The 20,972-nt window shown below is 31.9% G+C and overlaps 3 protein-coding genes across 18 annotated transcripts in view; all 3 read right to left on the reverse strand.

The window, feature by feature from the left end:
• Positions 1–7,013: 7,013 nt before the first annotated feature.
• The window catches only part of LOC115986918 (putative disease resistance protein At3g14460), an 86,846-nt gene continuing 72,887 nt past the window's right edge, over positions 7,014–20,972 (reverse strand). For 2 of the 12 annotated variants that reach the window (XM_031110342.1, XM_031110340.1), the window contains 9 exons: positions 10,670–10,704; positions 10,409–10,523; positions 10,025–10,293; positions 9,231–9,444; positions 8,765–9,090; positions 8,512–8,645; positions 8,287–8,384; positions 7,709–7,772; positions 7,014–7,450 (listed from right to left, as the gene is read on the reverse strand). The gene's annotated coding sequence lies outside the window, so the exon portion shown is untranslated. Of the gene's footprint in view, positions 7,463–7,708; positions 7,773–8,286; positions 8,385–8,511; positions 8,646–8,764; positions 9,091–9,230; positions 9,445–10,024; positions 10,294–10,408; positions 10,524–10,669; positions 10,784–20,972 lie in introns of all 12 variants that reach the window. The other 10 variants (XM_031110341.1, XM_031110338.1, XM_031110337.1 and 7 more) reach the window with 10 other exon arrangements.
• LOC115986921 (auxin response factor 8-like) lies at positions 10,974–12,296 on the reverse strand. Of its 5 annotated transcripts, none has more exons than XM_031110350.1 (3): positions 11,895–12,296; positions 11,180–11,237; positions 10,974–11,065 (listed from the first exon to the last, which is right to left on the reverse strand). In XM_031110350.1, the coding sequence occupies exons 1-2, from the start codon at positions 12,240–12,242 to the stop codon at positions 11,208–11,210; spliced, it is 378 nt and encodes a 125-aa protein (XP_030966210.1). In that variant the 5' UTR covers positions 12,243–12,296; the 3' UTR covers positions 10,974–11,065; positions 11,180–11,207. The 5 variants fall into 5 exon arrangements, 3 of the variants coding, with proteins under 3 accessions (XP_030966210.1, XP_030966209.1, XP_030966211.1); XR_004090933.1 differs by adding an exon at positions 11,426–11,714 and having other exon boundaries at positions 10,982–11,237; XR_004090932.1 differs by adding an exon at positions 11,326–11,714 and having other exon boundaries at positions 10,982–11,237.
• On the reverse strand, positions 13,879–14,379 carry LOC115984639 (putative disease resistance protein RGA3). The gene has a single exon (XM_031107664.1). The coding sequence runs from the start codon at positions 14,377–14,379 to the stop codon at positions 13,879–13,881; it is 501 nt and encodes a 166-aa protein (XP_030963524.1).

A 20,972-nucleotide genomic window follows, 5' to 3' on the forward strand; every position in this document is an offset into this window, starting at 1 on the left:
ACTCAAGCCATTCTATTCCTGTAATGTTTGTAACTTTATGTGAAGTAAATTCAAATGGGGTTAAGTTTTTCAGTGAAGGAAGTTTACTACAAAAAAATAAAAATAAAAATAAATATGGGCACAGCTAGCAGAAGCGAATTACTTGCAAAAGAAGAAAAAAAAGAGGGATAAGAAAAAACGGACACTAGTGTTTACATTTGGGAAAGCGAATTTGATTTATGATTCAACTTTGTCGGCTAATGACTTATTTTGGTGACTAGCAACAACAATAAAAGAAGAGAGATAAAGAAAACCCAAAGACTTTACCTTTGTTAGGTGAGAGGCATTTTCCTTTTCCCCTTTGAGTGTTTGCTTTTGATAAAGGCTTATTAGCAACACTAATGCCAAGCCACATTAATTTTTACGATTTTTACATTACTCATGGTATGCTAAATTATGATTGGGGTAAATATTTTTACATGAATTGATTATTGATATAACATCACAACATCATACATCAACGATTGTGAAAAAAATTAAGAAAATTATATTGTCTTAGACTAGCAAAAGCAAAATAATTTTGAAAAGCTATGTGTCAAGAGCTGCACTATACTTTTAAGACTAACACTAACATGAATTAATACTTTCAGAACTCAAGAGTGCAAATTTTGAACTCTAGTTTAATCTAACCATTTGATTGAGGATTAATGTGAATACAATAATTTAGTCCAAGTAATATCTTTCTCCATGCACAAGAGATAATTTTCACTTGATAAGAGGGAATGCTGACCCACATAGTCACATTGTCTACACTACCTGTTGTTGTGTTTTAATCAAATGCTCCAGAAATATAATAGGTGCATCTTTAAGCCAAGCAAAATTGATTATGGTTCATCTTTGTCAACTGGTGGAAGTACATTTCAACATATTAGAATTATGGTTAAATAATTAAATTTTACATTTCCTAATGGTATAAATGTTTGGGATAATCGGCTTATGTGCTCTAGATTGTTCTTATTCTGGGTCTTATACTGTTGAGAGTTCATCAAATACTTGGGATGGCTACTGTAATTGAAACTCTACTCTTCTATTTTCTCTATTTTTCTTTCTCAAATGGGTCCGCTTAGTCAAGGAAGGTTTTAAAAATTGGGCCTTTTTGTTTTTTTTTTTTTCTTCAAATATGGATCAGGCTAGATGAAACCGTGAAAGTTTGTTTTCCAACCTCCCTGTGAACTGCAACAGAAACCTTCGGCCTTTCTAAAGAGACCGGGCCCATACTAGATAAGGGCCTCTTACCTGACCCGGCCCAGATTAAAATTTTTATTTAAAAAAAAAAAAACACATGTCTGAGAAAAACTTTGAAAACCCAGAATTCACTAATAAAGGCCCAACCCACAACATTAACATAGTGGGCTATAAAACCCACATGTTTTGCCCAAATCAATACAAAAATCGCCTCCTCTATCTCGAGAAATTATTATTTACACTGGGAGGACTGCTGATATGGTCCTCCCTGACCAATGAGATAATATCATATATACAAATGTATGTGTGAGCTTCCTAATCGGCACAAGGAATAAAAAATAAAAATTACTAGATGATATCACATTTGCATATATAACAACATTTTATTAGTTGGGAGATTATACATGATATGACTGGGGCCAAATGTCAAGAATTTAATTATCTTATTATATATTTGGACATAATACACATTCATTTGATTTAATTTAGAATAAGAAAGGTCTAGATAGTGTAGAAGTTTGAAAGCTCCAATTGAACATTTACAATTCTATTAGATAGCACGCAAAAAAACATCTTGTGTCAGTACAAATTCAGGTCCAAATTTGTTTGGTACAGTGAATGCTTAGCATTAGCTTTGTAAAAGTTCTCAAACCTCTTCAAGGTTTCATATTGTTATCTTAAATAAGTAAAATGGCAAGTTTTATTTATAATTTTGTTTGTGTTGTCCTCCTCCAACCTAAAACAAAAACTTACAAATATAAATTTGTTGTATATGAAAGGGGCTAGTATCTTCAGATAAATCCCAAACTTTGGGAAACAGCTTTCAAATACTTACTATTTAACAAATCATTAAATAGTACTAATTAAGGTAGCTGAAGCTGCTTGAAGGTCTATTAAATTTGACCTATGAAGGATTGCAAATTAGTAAGCAATTGGGCTAGTATCTTTAGATAAATCCCATTGCTAAATCATATTGTGGTTTCAAACTATTATTGTGGGATAATGATGATTAATATTGCTTGGTTGGACTTGGTGTTACTCAACCAGTGTTTCCTTGGGTTAGCATTGGGAAGTAAATTTAATCTAGGTTAAGTTTTTGTAGAAACATTGTTTGCATATCTCACACTTGAGCTTTAGGTTCACTCAGATCCCTTTTTAGAATGAATTTCTCTTCCCTTTTTTGTTTTTCTTATTAGGTCATGACTATGAGTCCATTTGTATTATTTTTTGGAATTGTTAAAAATCTTTATATTTTAGTCCCAAAGAATTGTTATATGATATAATATAAGTCATTAGATAGTGATAGGCTCAACTATTCAAGAACATGGGACGAGTGTCAGAATGAGCAATAATATACAAATGGTTTTTAGTTGGATTAGTGGAATTGCATGGTTCATTAAGGAAATTGCTTGAAGGCCCATTAAAATAATGTGAAATACACAACCACCCAAAAAAAAAAAAGGAAAAAATAGAGACATGATTGATATCTTTGTAGAGTGGTATCTATTACATGCTTTTTTGCACAACCATACGCATTAAATTTGCACTAAAATTATGACTTGAAGTTATGATTTTAGTGCAAAATTTGCTTGTGTGTACAGTTGTGTGCAAGAATTTGTGTGTAACAACAATTAACCATCTTGATAAGAATAATACTAAACAACAGAGGGGTCTTGCAGATATGGAGCAGCCAAAGTGATGGCAAACCACAACAAAATCTACAGAGTTTAGGAGGACTTTGTTGTCCCCTATCCAATCTAAAACAAAACCTTCCAAATATAAATTTAACTTTGTTTATTTTCCAGTTGGGTACAAGTATAGTGTAATGAAGGATATGGTCATGCATTGCAAAACAAAATTGTTTAAAATTAAAAAAGATCAGTAGCTTTGGCTAAATCCAAAGATGGGGGGAAAATAGTTTGAAATTCTTACAGCAAGAGATTTGAAGTTCCTTCACAAAGACTACTTATATTTGAGAAGAAAGACCCAAATATCTCACTTGCAACATGAATTGGATAGTTCATACTCCATTGTCGTATCTATAAAAAAATTAACTGGATGTAAGATGAACACAATCTTTTTAAAATTTTCATGTTAGAGGGAATAGAGAGTTTCTTTCTCAGTATCTTGGATGGTTATGGGTCATTGGTCCCTATAAAAAAGCTCCAATGGAAATTGCTTTGTTAAAGCTATTTATGAAAAGACAAATATTTTACCTGAGTCCAGGTGTAAAAGCATTTCCCCCCTTTGATTATTAGTTATTTTGTTTACATTTGACGATGTGAATTTGATTATGATTCAACTTTTGATAAAGCAATTTAGCCTCGAAACACAGGTGGTATTGGATTTTAGGCCTAGAGAAGCAAGGCTTATGGACTCCGACATTATGGAGTAACAAATACCAAAAATAGCACCTGTAAAAACATTGCATAAACTTGTGCAAATTTTTATTTTGTTATTTTTTTTTATTTTAACTTAAAAACATACTCTCTTTTTTCTCTATTTTACATACCCATTTTTCAACACACCCCACTAGGTTATTTATATTACACTACATTTTATTAAAATATTAACTTTTCATTTTTTTTCTTGATTTTTTAAAATTGTTTTTATTTCTTTACCCATAACAACCATCATTCATTCTTTTCCTTCAATATCAAGATACGTAAAAAAAAGAATAAAAAATAAAATACAATATGAATAGTACCAATGTAAATTTACACATAGCAACTATGTATTTTTTTACATAACTTCATATGGCTTGATGTTGGTGAATTTTAAGTTTTATTAGTTAAAATATGATACTTTTTTTTATAATATGAGTCCTGAGTTCACTACAAATTCCAAAATCTAACAAAAAGTTTTTGCAAGCCCATCGTAGTGACTGGCTTATGTGATCTAGACTGTTCATATATACTATGGGCTAGAAACTTTTGAAAGTTCAGAAATACTTGGGATTGCTTATGGGCTTTGAAAGTTGAAACGCTTCTCATCACTTCTCTTTCGTTTCCTCAAATGGGTCGGATCGGGTCGAGAAAAAAAGGTTCTAGATTGAGTCGTGTGTTTTTAATATGGATCAAGCTATGTGATTGTTGGTTTTTCAATGGGTAGGATTGGACTTCGGAGGAAAGAATAGTGGATCCAACCCTTGTGTCTAACTCTAACCTGTCCTCTCTCTCGACCACAAGGCAAAAGCTTGCGGTCTAGCTTCTGGCTATCAAGGTATGTAGCCAATCACTACCATCATTCACTCTTTTGGATCGAGGTTCCTTTGGGCTGCACTAAAACCCATCAGCCTTTCTAAAGAGACCAGACCCATACTAAAGAAAATTCTAAGAAAAACTTTGAAGATCAAGCTTTTACTAATAAAGGTTTGATCTACAACATTAACACAATGAGCTATATTTTTTAGTGTTTATGTAGTATAAATCCCACATATTTTTCCCAAATCAATGCAATATTTTCTTTCTACAAATCCCATATCTATGATTATATATGACTGGGAATTAATTTCAATGATTTAAGTATCTTTTAATTGGATATTACATATTCATTTGATTTAAATAGTGTAAACCTTTTAGAATAAGATAGGTGTAAGATAGTGTAGAAGTTAGAAATCTCCAATTGAACCTAACAATTCTATTAGATAACATACAATAACATCTCAGTGTCGGCAATAAATCATGTGGTACCCTCTTTGTTTAGTACAACTCCACGTCCAATTTCTATTTGGTGCAATGAATGCTTAGCTTTGTAAAAATCCTCAAACCTCTTCAAGTTAAGCATTAGAAATGCAATTTATCAAAATTGAAACTAAAGCGATTGTAATAATTTTTTTTAGAATAGAACGAACTTCTTTTCCATTTTTGTTTTTCTTTATTAGGTCGTGATTACAAGCCATTTGTATATCAATTTTTTGAATTGTTATATCTTTTTATATTTTAGCCTCCAAGGAATTAATACCTTGTTACACCCCAACAAATCAATATATCATCATTAAATAGTGATAGGCTGAACTGTTTTAGAACTTGGCTGAATGTAAGAATGGGTGCTACAATATGGGCTTTTGGGCAGCTTCTAGTTAAATCAGTGGAGCCCCATGGTCATTAAAGAAACTGCTTGAAGGCCCATTAAAAGGTTAACCTTTTCTCTTTTCCAATTGGGACAAGTATAGTAACTTTGGCTAAATCCAAAGATGAGGAAAGAATAGTTTGGAATTCTTACAAGAGATTGAAGTTCTTCAAAAAGACTACTTAACATTCTTATATTTGATCTGCTGTTTACTCTCCAAAAAAAAAAATTCTTATATTTGAGAATAAAGACCCAAATATCTCTCACTTTGCAACATAAATTGGATAACTCATACAACATTGTCGTATCTATTTGCGTAAAATAAAGTACTTTGATCTCATTATGCGCTCTAAAACACATAGTATTGAAATTCAATTCACTAAGCAAATTGGCACTTCTCTATAGCAGTGACATCAATAGTATTTTTAAATCTAGAACTTGTATTAATTTTGAAGGAAACATTAGGCATTCCTATGCTTTATTAAAAACTAAAAGAAGCCTATGAAGCTAACTTACAAGACAACTGCCAATCATCATAGATGAGCACAATATAGATACCATATGGAACTTAATTAGTACTAGAAATAAGCTGAATACATGATAGCATCAAGGGATATTTTTGGAAGAAGTCATATCAACCCATGCGAGTAAATTGGATCATGCGGAGCAATTGCCTGGTATATTGTTGTTAGAAACCGCAAATGTGTTCCACATTTTTGTCTGAAACTTGTGAAAGAGTTTGCAAATATTTTAAAAATAATCATTGGTTGGAAGTCAGAATCTTATACCAAGAAACATAAACTAATTGAACAAAGCTGACAACCACAAAACACCTTTTTGTTGGGGGAAAACCTATTAGTCTAGTACTGATATGGGAGAACCTCAAGATTGACTTTGATCCTTCAAGGAACAAGACTTGAGCAATTTTGTGCTAGTAGCCAGATTTTCCATCTTTCTCTATTTCAGGCACCATGGCATCGGCATAGGACAATATAAAGTTCTTGACATACAAAAGGGAATTGGGAAGCTTCTACTAGTGAGGGCAGCAGCGATATGCCTTTGGAGCCATCTGGAGTGGAAGCGAAAAACCAAAAATAGCTCTCTGTCCCTAGGAGATGACTTCACATCTTCATGTCCACCACCAATTTCAAAATGTCAAATAAAGTCTTTGCAAGCCCATCACAGTCAAATTGTTGCATCTGGTGATATAAACTGGATTTAAAACTAGGTATATGAAATATACAATTTTCCCCTCCCTATATGGTAAATGGAATGCATAAGTTTTTGCTTGTTATAAATACACCCTGGATGATGGAGTTTTAAATTCAAACATTATTGTAATCAACAAGAGATGACTAGATCCAATGGAGCATAATATCCCAGAAATGGCTAGTAAATGGCTAGTACTATTCTTCTCTATTTCTGTAATAATGACAATCAGCTCAATAGTTTAAAATATATGAGCTAATGCCATTTAGTTCCCAATCCATTTAGAATGGATTTTGATCTTGGCCTTGACAATGTGTTGTACAGAAAGAATTGAAAGGATAGGTGATGGTCAGGAATATGTTTAATGAGTACCAACAAAATAGAGAATTGATGCTGATCCTTGTCATTTTGGCATGTACCTAGCTGTAAAATGAAATTCTGTATTTGATAAACAACTTGGTTGTGCAACAGCAATATACTCCATGCACAGTGGGTTTGCAAAACCAGACTAAGCATCCACAAATAAGAAGAATCCAAGAATTAAAGAAATGTGAAGCAATTGTTAAATACATGACAACAATCAAAGCATACTCTATTCGATTGTGTAGGGTTAGCTGGCCATAGCCGATTGTGTAACATTCAATTGATGTCGCCAACCTACAGTTTTGTGAATGTCAAGAGCTATTGGAGATAGGGTTAGCTGGCCATAGCTCTCAATATCGATCGCGTCATTGTCTCTGATAATGTGTAAGTGGTCTTGCAACAACTTTTCAACCCCTCTTTCCAAATGACTGATGAGACTAACATATGGACTTCGGAGGTCCTGGTTGATGAGGTCCTGAATCTTATGTTTAAGGTAATAGCAATCATAAGTCCAATGTCCCCTTCCTTGCATATGGTATTCACATTGAGCATTTGGATCATACCATGTCGATAATGAGTCCTGCTGGGATCAAATCTGGATGTTTTAAGATAATAAGAGACTGACATTAGTAACTTAGCTAGCAGAGCCAATTTCTTTCATAGAAGTTTCTATTAATGTTTCGTATGCTATAAATCAATAAATAATATATTTGTTTTTCAATATAGAGGCTAAGATTTTAAGCTATTTTGGCTAAAGTTCCCTTAAGTTACGGAGATGGGGTTCATGATTCTCATTGTTGGAAAAAAAAAGAAAGGAAAGAAGTGAGTTGGAGTAACTAACAATAAGATCATTGTCCAAAGCCCCAATTTGTTAAGGATACTTGCATTAGAATCTGACCACAGTTCTGCAGCATATCAACAATAAACACCGAGGTGAGTGGCCATAGGTGAAAATAATGAGAATACAATCGAGTAAATCTGTGAAATATTCAATACAAAATGACAAAATATGTATATTTTGGTCATGTAGCTCCCAGATAGATTTATATCTCTATTAGAGTATTAGCTAATTTATTCTTCCAAATACTCCCCCTTTGAATCACCATGTCAGTGGCAAAACTCAAACTATATTAAACAGATCATGGCGACAAGCCCTATATGAGCAACATTCTGAGAAGTTTCTCAATTTTCACATTATTGTGATCAATGATAATTAGCAATGACTTATGGTAATTACGAATATCATAGTCAAAAGCCCCAAAGTTGTTGAGAGAACTTTTATCAGGATCTACCATTGATATTATAAATGCACAACCCCTTTGGTCCATAACAACTCCCATCCTTTCCATCATAACACACCCCCCAAAAATAAAATGTATGAAACTTGGAAGTGCAATGATGTAGGAATAGATGGAGTACCTGGTTGGCTTTGGAGTGCTGCCACTGTTAATACTCTAACAATACTTTTTCTCCTGAATTTCCTAACCTCACTTCTCTCACTAAGCAAACAAGAAGTCCTACAAAATATAAATGGAAATCAACACCTATGTGCAATAGGAACAACAATATAATTGCAGAAAAGTCCCTTGATATTTCACACAGAAAATAATCAAGTTGTAGACATTTCAAGATCATGATTCATACTTGATTGGCTTGAAGGACTTGTTCTTTTAATCACATTTCAGTGCTAAAAATGAGGACCACCTGTGGTCATTCTTGCCATTGCCATTGGGAGTCTTGTTTGGAAAAAAAAGTAAACACAAGCCCTCAGGGCCAACCTGCAGCTTCATCAAATACAGACGCTTAGGAAACTTCTGTGTAGCAATATTGAAAGAAGAATGAGGTGGTGCAGCTACTTGCAGAAATATTGATGGGAAGATGAGGTTAAAATACTTACAAGAAGTATTGGGTGAGGTCCGTGTGGAGGGAGGTTGGGTAGGTTGGTTGCAGTCACCCCGGAATTTAAAAACAAGGTAATAATTTTCAAAATCACAAACTGAAAACTCATTTGGCTATTTACATCATATCGTTGTTTGAAAAACATGTAGAATAGTGCAGCACCACTTGAAAATAAATTCAGAAAGAAAAGTAAAGAAAATAATAACAATCAAAGCGGATTTAGAACTGTCTTTCATTCCAAAGCATAACTTGTATCCATGCACTTAATATTCGTCTGAAGTTCGCTCCTAGAAATATAGCCATCCCTACCTCCTCATGCATATCCTGTGAACATTTTAAAATTTGAATAGAAATTGCTGGTAGTGAGCTGATAAATCCATAAAATTCACCAAAACACCAAGGATTGTATATGGTCAAGCAAATGCTTAATTCAGTAGTAGCGAAAAATGAAAGTCAGAACATACTATTAATCGTTTGAAATTCCCAGGGTGCCAAGTTAAAAAGTTCCACCTAAACTATATTTTGTGAAGGGTGTCAATCTGTACGGCTGCCAAGTTAAATACTTGTCTACACTTTGTCTGCCACAATCATTGTTTCATCCCTAAATAACGAACAAGCTTATTCTGCAATGGACCACATTAATGCCTCTTCCTAGGACTGATCAATAAAATGTTATTTCTGCAAAAGAAAAGGAAAATAAATAACAATCATGGTTTTATCGTTCACTAACAAATTATATCAAATAAATAAAAAACCAATAAATGCATCAAATCATTTAATCAGTATCTAGCTGTCCCATGTTACATCATTCCATAGCTTTTCCAGTGAATAGGGAAGATGAAAGCTGAACTATTTTTTATTTTTTTATTTTTTGGGTTCTATTGTGATATTTGAAATTTTGATTGGAATTAAGGTTTAGTTGACTTGTGTACCAAGAAAAAAAGAAAAAAATTCAACGCCAGGGAACATTCTAGTGAATCTATAAGAAATGTAGGACAAGAAATGAGTTGAGAATAAATATTGGCCTAACTAAAAATGAAAGGGATAAATGCATAATTAAATAATTAAAACCAAGGAAATAGAATTTTTTTTTCTAATACACAATAATCTTCTTGTTATTTCATAAATGAACAGATTATTGGGAGAGAGAAATTCTCTCTCAAAAAACATGTTTTTACTGCTTCTTGAAGCACTTTTGAGTTGTGGTACCAAATCAATACGACAATTTGCTGGTTTATGTACAACAAGAAGTATGTACCAAACTGTAATATTATGTTGCTGCATGTGAATGAAGAAAACAAGTGATGAGGACTTTGTCTACAGTTTCGGTTTCATATGATCACCATTGATTAATATGATGGGGGAGTGAACATTCTTAGGCATTCTTTTCGCCTCTTCTCATCACAACACTGTTCCTTCAATAAAAGAGACTACTCATCAATCCTCAGTGAGGCAGCCCATCTCTTCGGTTAACATTTACTTGAGCTCAAGGCAGAAAGTGATTGTTGCACCATTCCTCAGCCAATCCTTTATTAAGTGAAAATTTTTTCAGATATATTATCAAAAAATAAACGTACAAATAAATATAAATGTAACCGAACTAAAATGGGTAGAGTACGAGCACAACACTACAACACATTACCTGACTATAAAACAGGGGTGTGGATCACATTGTGATTTTAGCTCATGTAATTACTTCATCATCCATACCATATGTATGCAAGGATGTGAGCAATCTTGCACCAATCTTTTTACTTCTTTGGCATCATTTCATTTATGAACATTGAAGGACATACAAGTACAAAGACAACAAATTAATTCACTAAATATATAATTGGCCCTAAAACACACAAACAAACAAATGTGGCAGTGAAATCAATCTACTCACAGCTTTTACACTTACCGATAACTCTTCCATGTCTTCTCAGCAGATTCCAGCTACATTCTCAGAGAGTTCATAGAAGATAGAAAAAGAGCTAGTTCAGTGAAACCATGAAGGATTTCAGGTCCAAATGATCTGGTTATGAAAACAGCACACAATCCTTACAAGGAACAAAATTACTACAAGTAAGCAGAATATTTAGTACCATTGGAAAAGTACTCAAACAAAAGTGCAAATTTAGGAATATTTCAGAAGACATTTGAGTAAACTCACATGAAAAATGAGGAAGTTCTGAAGGCATCATGAATTTGTTGTCACAATTGATATCTATAAATTCATAAAAGATTTGTTTTCAATCAAATCGAGGAGCTGAAATTGGAGCTGTGAGGCATCATTCTTCATTTCACTACATTACACCTCTGTATATACAGTCAAAACATGAAGCAAACAGAACACGCTAGCAGGACATATCATTGCAGCTCATTGGATGTAATTTCGCTATCTGGAAGTTTTGGATTGCAGGAGGTTTACTTGGTTTTGTATACTATTGTCTGAGGCCTCAACATTCGCACATTTTGTGTCTGAAAACCTGCAGAAGAATTGATAAAGATTTAAAAATCATTTATGATTACAGGTCCAAAGTTTATTACCAACAAACACAAATCAATTAAACAAACCTAAGAACCACAGAGCATCTCTATCTTTAAAAAGCATATTAACAATTGCTGGTAATGACATGAGTGTGCTGATCGGACTTGATTTGTCATGTAAAAGCACCTTCCCAGACTTAGATCAGTTCTCTCCCTCTGCCTCTGACACCATTGTCTCTACAAGAGTGGTCATGTGCTGAGCCTTTTGAGCTGTCTTAAGTTTGAGAGAGAACAAAGAACCAAAAGCAGCAACCTGTCCTTTGGAGAGGACTTAACATCTTCCCGTTCACCAAAACTTCCCAAAACTCAAAAAGAGAGAGTCTAAGCAAGTCCCTGTCCAGACATGAGCAGTGAGTTTCAACTGCTATTAGCAGGTATTGAAGCAGCACTAGCTTTGAACCGCCCCAGTGTCTTACCTAAGATTAAATAGCATGCCATATTGCCTATCAGCAAAATGAATGAGAAAATAGGCAAATTGATTGTTCTTGGGTAACCAATGGTACAGAGCATATCAGCAAACCATCTAATTTGTGTATCTAGTTCAGAAATTTGAAATCATGCAAACACAAATTAAGCTAATTTTATTTTTCTAGTACCTGTAGAAGCCTCCAAGGTGAATCAGGCCAGCGAATGGGATCAGCAACCTGAACAGAAGAAATGGTTCCCACAAACCAACTTATCCGTGATGAATCCTTGGTTTCAAAAGCCATCTTGAACCTCATTCCCGAACACCACTGGATCTGAAATGCTGCTTTAACCATCGCAGCAGTCACACAAAACTCCGGCATGCTGGCACGAGGATGGTAAACAACCTCAAATGGCTGTCCATTAGCAGCAAGTGTTGCTGCTTCAATAACCGATTCAGCCCTCACTTTCCCTCTCCCCATCACACCACCATTTCCATTCCCATTCCCAATTGAGCTCCCATTACCCCCATTTCTCATTAATTTGTTCTCATCATCTCTCAAAAAAGCCGAAACAACTGAAAATGACACTGCAATAGAAAAGGCAACTGAATGAGAATCTCTTAGTTCATAAGAATTTAATTGTAGCAAGACCCAAAATATTTAACAGCATCTCTTTCACAAAAGTGTACCAAAAATATTTATATTACTACAAAGGTTTACTTCGATATTTATTAAACAAATTAAAAGAATTCTGAGCCTCATTCTAAATATTTTTAAGTTTTATCTATAATTCAAAAAAATAAAAATAAAAAAGAAGACTGTGGAATCATGATGATTGGGCCATGTGATACCTTTATAAACATAAAAAACGTATTAAACACAATATGAATAAATTTAAGAAATATGTTGTATGAGTATGAGGTTTAAATTTATGTTGCCAAATCAAATACAAGTTTAATTTTGATAGAGGCTAGCTAGTCATTCCCATTTAAAAAATGATTTTTTTGGAATACGAAAATAACAAAGAGAACTGCAACACTGGCTGCGATGGTTCGTGGGAATAAACAAAATTCAGAATTAAACAGAGGAAAGTACCAATTAGTGCAGAAACAAATACCTTATGATGACTTATGTGATGACTTCATTGTCAATCCTTATGATGGGGATATGAGAAATTTTGCGCCATTCTTTTCCTTTCTTTATCCGATACCGTTTTTCGAGCAAAGGACACTTATTAATATCTAGAATTGAAAGGGAGGCGGGAAAGTCCTCTTCTGGTAAGCACTGGAGGTTATAGCAGCACCAAATCAACAACTCTTTAAGCGAGGAAAGGTGTTGAAATCCCTTCCCATTGAGTGATGTCAGATTCGGAAATGTAATGTTGAGGCGGAGAAGAGAAGGGGGCAACAACGCCGCCTCTGGAAAGGAACCCACTTCTCTACTGTGATACCGAATTTGAATTTCTTTGAGAGAGTGAAGACTCTGTAAACCCCACTCCATGCGTTTGAGAGAGAGTTTGTCGCAGCAACCGATTTCAAGTATTTGTAAATTAGAGGGCAAACCCCCTTCAGAAAATGATTCTAGTTCTGGACAGAACCACAACTTCAAATATAGAAGAGATGGGAGGAGGGTGTGCATACCTTCAGCAAGTGACTTTAACTTTTTACAGTCAGAAATAGAAATATGTGTCAAATTTGGGGCGCACAATCCCCCGCTGGGAAAGGATACAAAATTAGGGCACTCATAGATGTTCAATTTAGTGAGAGAAGTTAGAGCCAAGAGAGATTTATCTGATGTCGAAAGATATTCAAGATTATAAGAATCCCGAATTTCGATAGATTTGAGTTTTGGGAAAAACTCTAATGGTAAAGACCAAAGTGAACCAGGGCCTTTATTTACCTTCAAGCTCTTAATTGATGGATAGTAATGGCTCCCGGGCAATTGAAGTACTCCATTGATTTGAAGTGTTTTTAAAGTAGTGGGTAGACCACCTTAAGGGAGAGTTGTATTGCATCCTCCAATTGTGAGACTTCGCAGCTTAGGTGATAATTCCTTCGACACCACCTTATCACAATTCGACAAGGCCAATTCATGGAGATCCCAAGGACAAGCTGGGGACAATGTCTAATTTCAATTACACTTAAAGAGGGAAGTAAACTGGGCAGATCCCTTGTTAGCTTGGGAAGTAAACAATTTCTCTACCAATTAGTTCTATATCTAAATTTTCCCTCGACTTTCCATTTTTAAATGCATGCTTTGCAAATAACAACCAACATTCTTCTTCTGGCAATTGCATTAGATGATGAATTGAAATTGGGTGCACAATTGAAGCAACTTTTTCACTTCTTGTTGTAATAATGATTTTGATCTCTTGTGCCCCACATCTAAACATTGTAACTAAATCATCCCAAGCAATATATTCCTCATTCCAAACATCATCTAAAACGAGGAGAAACTTCTTTCCCTTTAAGCTCTCTCTTATTCTAAATTGTAACAAATTCAAGCTATGAATGTCACAGTTAGACAAAGTGACCTCTTCAAAAATAGTTTTTGTTATTCTAAAACCATCAAATGTGTCTGAAACACAAACCCATGCTTTGAGATCAAAATTCTCCTTTACTCGGTTGTCATTATATACAAGCCGAGCAAGGGTTGTTTTACCTACCCCACCCATGCCCACTATAGGAACAACAAATATCTCATCACCATTTGCATTATCTAATTGCAACTTCTTAAATATCTCCTCCTTATCAATATCTCTACCGTACACACTATATTCTTCAGGACAAGAAGTTGTTAATTGTCGTGGTCGTAGTGGTACTCCACCGGCAACCTCTTTCAGATTATGGACCTTCTTTTGTTCTATGAGTATTTGTAATATACCTAGAACGTTTTCTAGCTTTGATTGTATCTTTTTGTCAAATAAAGTAGAGACAAAGCGCCATACCTTTTTAGTGCGAGTTTGAAGTTTAGCTTCTGACTTGGATCGTAAGGCTTCAGTTTTAATCTCATCCAGAAGGTCATCTGCAACATAAACAGCATCTTTAAGCTCGTCCAGCCATTTTTTCACAGCTGAGTTTGTAAATTGCTTCTCCTCTGCATCAATGAGCACTGAGTTAGCAGATAACAGCACAAACTCCAAGTTTTGTAGCAATTTCTGGTTGAGTTTCCTTCCCTTGAAGTAGTCTATGACCTCATGAGAGGCCAGTCTATCAAGTGCCACCTGAATAATTGAAGTGGCAAGTGCTTGTCCCAGTAAGACAGCCATGGTCTCTTGTTGCTAAAAGAAGGAAATAAAAAGGCCAAAGGGAAGCAATTGCAATTTAGGCAGAAAACCAGAGGATAATGGTTTGCAAAGTGAGATAAATAATGAATAAAGCTTCATGCACAAACTCTTTTACAGACTTTATTTTGGTTCTTTGAGTGTTCTACTCAGAAAGGACTTGCGTAGAACTCAAGCAATAAAGCCCTTTTTTTTAATGGGAATATAGCTGGAAGATGGGGGCCGATACTTGCGAAACAGTGTAAGGTATATAGCTGCTGTCTAACTTTGAACCTTGCTTTTGTTTTTTGGGAAACTTCATTCCACAGGGAAAGGGGGAAAGGGAGCACTCAATGACTTGACTTTTCCTTTGTTATTCAAAAGTGAGATAGAGAAACAGTGTAAGGTATAGGCAGAGATAACTTCATAAATTTTGGTGGAAACTCATTAGATTGTAATAAGAAATTTTAGATTTTTACTATTAACAATTTAATTAATGTTGTTATTATGAAATAAAATTTGAGTAGAATTTATATTCTAATAATAATTATAATTTATTTGCATAAAAAATATAAAAATATATTAGTTGTGTTAGGATTAAGGGATTTTAAGATAATAATTAAATGAGTTGAGTTGAGATTGACCAATGTAATAGAGTACCCTTGCTTCAAGACAACACAAAAATAAACACGACCCTGTCCACCAACAAAACTTTGTTTATTCTTTATTTATATAAAAAAGAAATTTAAAAATTTATCATCTCTATTAGGAAGGACATTAAAAATAATAATTAATCATTATAATAGAATCTCAATTTCACAAATGCAGAGGCAGCGGCAGAGGCATGATTGAGAAACCTCCAAGAGAGAGTTGAAGAATTTTGTCATCTTTTACATTGTGTCATCAGTCATGTATGAGGCATATAATGCTACTTTTAATGATAGTTACTGGCTGCTTGCATTATACACACAAATGATTGTTAACACTTAACAGTTCGGCAATGAGGAATGAAAAAAAAATTGCCACTTCCCCAAATCCCAAAAATGAAACTAAAAAGGGTAATCATAAATCTATTGAAGTTAGGGCAAATAGGTTGTATATCTCTAATCTTCTTTTACAAAATAGGATAATAATAGAACATAAGATACACTAAAGAATTGAGAACAAAATGTATAAATTGATTGAACACATCTCCATATGGAGAGAAAACTTAAGGGCAGGGACGGCTTGATGCATTTAAGGGCTTAAGGCGAAAATTGAAATTTAGGTCTTATATATATATATATATATATATATATATATATATATATACAAATATGATTTTAAAAAAATTAAATATCATTTAAACTCTATTATCTTGTTTTAGATGCAAAATTATTACTAATCAACATGAACCACGTAGAATTTATTTTTTATAAATTTTATAGGTACAAAAAATTTGACAAAACTTTTCACACCTGTTGATGTGGTAGAATGATAGTGATAAGTAAAAAAGAGATATTGGTGGTGGACCTAAGGAACTAGTTACAATTTGCCAACTCAGCTATTATGAAAAATGATGTGAATTTTTTTGTGTATTGCTTTTTTTTTTTAGAAGTACTATATTCACATTATTTTCACAACAAATCCTAGTGTTAAGTTATTACTGGTTCTAATTTGAACTCATTATTGAAATTATTTTTTTGCCATCAATAATAACATGCTACTTATAATTTGTTGTAAAAATGTTGTAAACGTAGCATTTCCATTTCTCTTTCTTTTTTTTTCTTTTTTTTTTTTTCATTTGAAAAAAATATGTGGTTTTATTTATGGGCTAATATTTGAACTTAATTAAATTAAAATTTGGGGCCTTTTCTATACTCGGGACCTTAGGCGACTACATCAATAGCTTATATTGTTAAGTCAGCACTGCTTCAGGGCTTTCTTTAATTTTTTAATTTCTTTAATTAGACTGCAATAGTAGAGTCTAGAGATACTCACATTGGGATTAGGTTTCAAAAAACATAAATTTTGGTAGTCTCACAATGTTACACATCATTTTTTTTATTAAATAGATTACTACTCAATAAACTAAAGAGTTTTAAGTCAACTATTACTCAACGAAATAGAGAGTTTCAAATCAACTATTACTTAGTAATATGGAAAGTTTTAAACCAACTATTACTCAATATGGAGAATTGTAAACCAAACTAAAGAAGTTTGATTATTAGTTGACCTTCTAATAATTTGTCACGTAAGTTTTTGTTGTGCCATAATTTCACTCATCATTTTTTTTATTAACTAAGAAGTTGCCCGTACAATGCACAGATAATTTTGTGATATTTTATATAAGACAATTTTGGATAATGTTGTACATATATTATAAAGAAAAAGTAAACTAAATTATAATAAATAAACATATACATTTTAAGATATTAAAAATTAGTTTATTAGTTTCACTGCATATTTGTAGCTTTCTTAAGGTAAGATTAATTTTTTTAGAAAAATCATGAAACCAAAAATAAATGTAAAAGAGTAACTGGACCATGAAAATCAACTAATTTGTGTTGTATTCACATATTTCATAATATGAAATGAAAGTATGCCCAACTCTCTAACTGTCTTCGACTCATCAATAGAGCGACATTAAGACATGGTGTGGGTAAGTATATATGCATGTATCTTATAGATGATTTAAAATTAAACTATAGTAGAATATGGCTTTGCATTGTGCACCAAATATTCTCTCTACTTATATACCCAAAACAAAAACTATCCAACCAAATTACCTAAACATAAATCATATTTAAGCCCCTAATTTAAAAAGAAAAAAGAAAAAAGAATTACCTGTAGGGGTTTCAGCGTCTTGACGGTGGTGGGAGGCCAGTATAACGGAGATGGTGACCCCTTAGATTCCTTTTTTTCTCTCTTTTAAATGTTTTGTTAATCTCAAGTCTTTTATTTTAGTAATATATAGTGAAATAATGCATTTTATTTAACAATCCACAACATTTTTATGTCTCTCTATCTCTCTCTGGGGTCTTATTTGATTAGTTATTACTATTAGTCCTTCCTTATTATTATTATTATTATTATTATTTTGTTTTTTTTAAATACTAAAACAGTAGGTTTGCTAAAAAACATGAAGAATAGAGAAATGTGTAAACTTAAGCAATTAATGAGATATTAATAAGATAACAGTAAAATAAGTTATCGTGAACTTTTAGGTAACAATAAAAAAAACTTAATGAAAAAGGTAAAAACAAGGCTAAAAGAAAAATTAAACATCACTTGGCAGGACCTCATGCATTCCCGCATGAGGTCTCTACTTTTATATATACTAGTCGCATATCCGCACGTTGTGCATAATAATTTTTTTAGGATGATTTCATTAAATATTTTATTAATACTATAATTTTAGTTATTAACCATTGGTTTTTCATTAGTTTTTAAGTTAATATAAACCTTAAATATTCCTTTTTTTTTTTACCCTTACACACACATGCACACACACATATATATAATGTGAATCTTTACACATACCTTTAAGAAAACTCTATATATTCCATTTCTTTGGATGCGTAAAATTATAGACCACTACTCCATAATGATAGTGGCTAATTAATTATATATATATATATATATATATATATATATATTTTTAGTGATCTCATTTGCAATGCTTCTTACCATTATTTATATTTACTAACTAATGATTTGCATAACAAACACATTAAATGAGAGGTAGCATTGTTCATTAGATTTTCAAAAGTAATAGTGTATGAAAATTATATATATAAGGTTAAATGAAAGGTCAAAAAAGAAATTTTAAAATTTTCTAACTTTATTTCTTATGTAATTTCTACTACTACCAGAGAACATCTTTTTTTTTTTTTTTTGTTTGGTTATGAGTAATATGGTTTCCATAGTTAGAGTTTGATTAGTTTTAAATTTAAATTTAGTACTATAATTTTATTTAATTATTGATTTAATTTTTAAGTGAATTTAACGGTTTATTTTACTACACTGTAAATTTTTTAATGTTTTCCACACGATAATCTCTATTTTATTTTTTTACTTATCCTTGCAACCTCTTTCTTTTCCAATCAACGGTTACTAATTGACACTTGATTTTTTTTCTTTATCTACTCTTTATTACTTTGTATTTTTTTTCTTTACCGTCTCTCTCTCTCTCTCTCTCTCTCTCTCTCTCTCTCTCTCTAATTTGATGATGATTCTATGACATTAAATATGCATTATTAGTTCTTTTAATTTTTTAATTTAGTGTTTCTAACTTGATTTGTTTTGTATTTCATTTTTCCTTTGATGCATTGGGTGTGACAATGAGTGTTTCCTTAGCATTACTACACTTAATAAGGTAAATTTTATTTATTTAATTTAGGCAAAATAATATATTTAAATTTTTTTAAAATTAAAAAGAAGAGGAAATATAAATAATTTAATGATATATATGGGGGATGTGACTGAATTTAAATATTGAATAAAATTATATGAGAAAAAAAGTAAAAATAAAATATATAATAGTAAACACTAACTTATCCAAATCATTCTAAGTAATATAATAATAGTATATTCTTATATACTATCTTTAATTCTTTATAATGCAATATGATAACATTTAACAATCAAAGTGATAAAAAAAAATAAAAAATAAAATAAAAAACTTAAAACACAAAACTAAATTTCATCAACCAAAATAGAATTCTAAAGAATACAACACTTTATCAAGCTAAAATAGAGATGCAAGAAAAATAAAAATAAAATCCACCAAAAAATTGAGGGAGAAAGAGTGGGAAATAAACCATTTTTTGTGAGAAAAAATTATGTAAAGAATAGAAGAGTGAATGAAAATTTTATACTAAGAGAATGATAATAAAAAGAAATAAAATAAAGAAAGATAAAAGGAAAGAGGAAGAGTGTTATCAAGGTAGAATGTTTAGGGAGATGAAAAGGTAAAGGGAATGAGAAAGGTTGGAGAAAGTGTAAATGTTAAAAAAAAATGAGTACAATTTGATGAGCACATTTTTTTTAATTTAAGTAAAATATTACATTTTTTATTTTTTTTTAAAAAAAGAGAGAGAAAATATCAATAATTTAAATTATTTAATGATAAGGAGGATGTGGTTGAATTTGAATATTGAATCAAATAATATGAGAAGAAAAAAATAAGAAAAATTAAAAAATATAATGTTTAGGGAGATGAAAAGGTAAAGGGAATGAGAAAGGTTGGAGAAAGTGTAAATGTTAAAAAAATGAGTACAATTTGATGAGCACATTTTTTTTTAATTTAAGTAAAATATTACATTTTTTATTTTTTTAAAAAAAAAGAGAGAGAAAATATCAATAATTTAAATTATTTAATGATAAGGAGGATGTGGTTGAATTTGAATATTGAATCAAATAATATGAGAAGAAAAAAATAAGAAAAATTAAAAAATATAACAATAAACACTAAATTATCCAAATTATGCTATGTAATGGAATACTATTATAATTTTTATCTACTATCTTTAATTTTTTATAACGTAATTGGATAAAATTTAACGATCAAAGAGAAAAAAAAAATAATAATAATAACTTAAAACACAAAACTAAATCGTATCAACCTAAATTAGAGTTCTAAAAAATACAAAAATTTATCAACCTAAAGCGGAGATGCAATAAAAATAAAAATCCACCAAAACATTGAGAGAGAGAGAGAGAGAGAGAGAGAACCATTTTTATGAGAGATAACTATGCAAAGAATGGAAGAAAGAATGACAAATTTATAGTAAGAGGGAGTGAATAAGAAGAGACAAATAAAGGAAGATGAAGGGAAAAATGAATAGTAATATTAAAGTAGAGGATAGTGGGAATATGAAAAAGTAAGGGAAGAAGAAAGATTGAAGACAGTGTAAATATTTTTTTTTTTTTAAAAGTGAATGTCAAAAAAAAATGATAGGAAAATTGGAAATAAAAAGGAAATATATATATATATATATATATAGAGAGAGAGAGAGAGAGAG

Source organism: Quercus lobata, chromosome 4 (assembly GCF_001633185.2).
Source record: "Quercus lobata isolate SW786 chromosome 4, ValleyOak3.0 Primary Assembly, whole genome shotgun sequence".
Classification (NCBI taxonomy): domain Eukaryota; kingdom Viridiplantae; phylum Streptophyta; class Magnoliopsida; order Fagales; family Fagaceae; genus Quercus; species Quercus lobata.

Excerpts from the sequence above, each read along its gene's own strand:
- LOC115986921 (XM_031110350.1), bottom strand. The coding sequence starts at position 12,242 with ATGAGAAATGGGGGTAATGGGAGCTCAATTGGGAATGGGAATGGAAAT. Across the intron at positions 11,238-11,894 it reads CACCTTGGAGGCTTCTACAG|GTTTTCAGACACAAAATGTG; the intron begins GTACTAGAAAAA and ends ATTCTTCTGCAG.
- LOC115984639 (XM_031107664.1), bottom strand. The coding sequence starts at position 14,379 with ATGGGTGGGGTAGGTAAAACAACCCTTGCTCGGCTTGTATATAATGAC.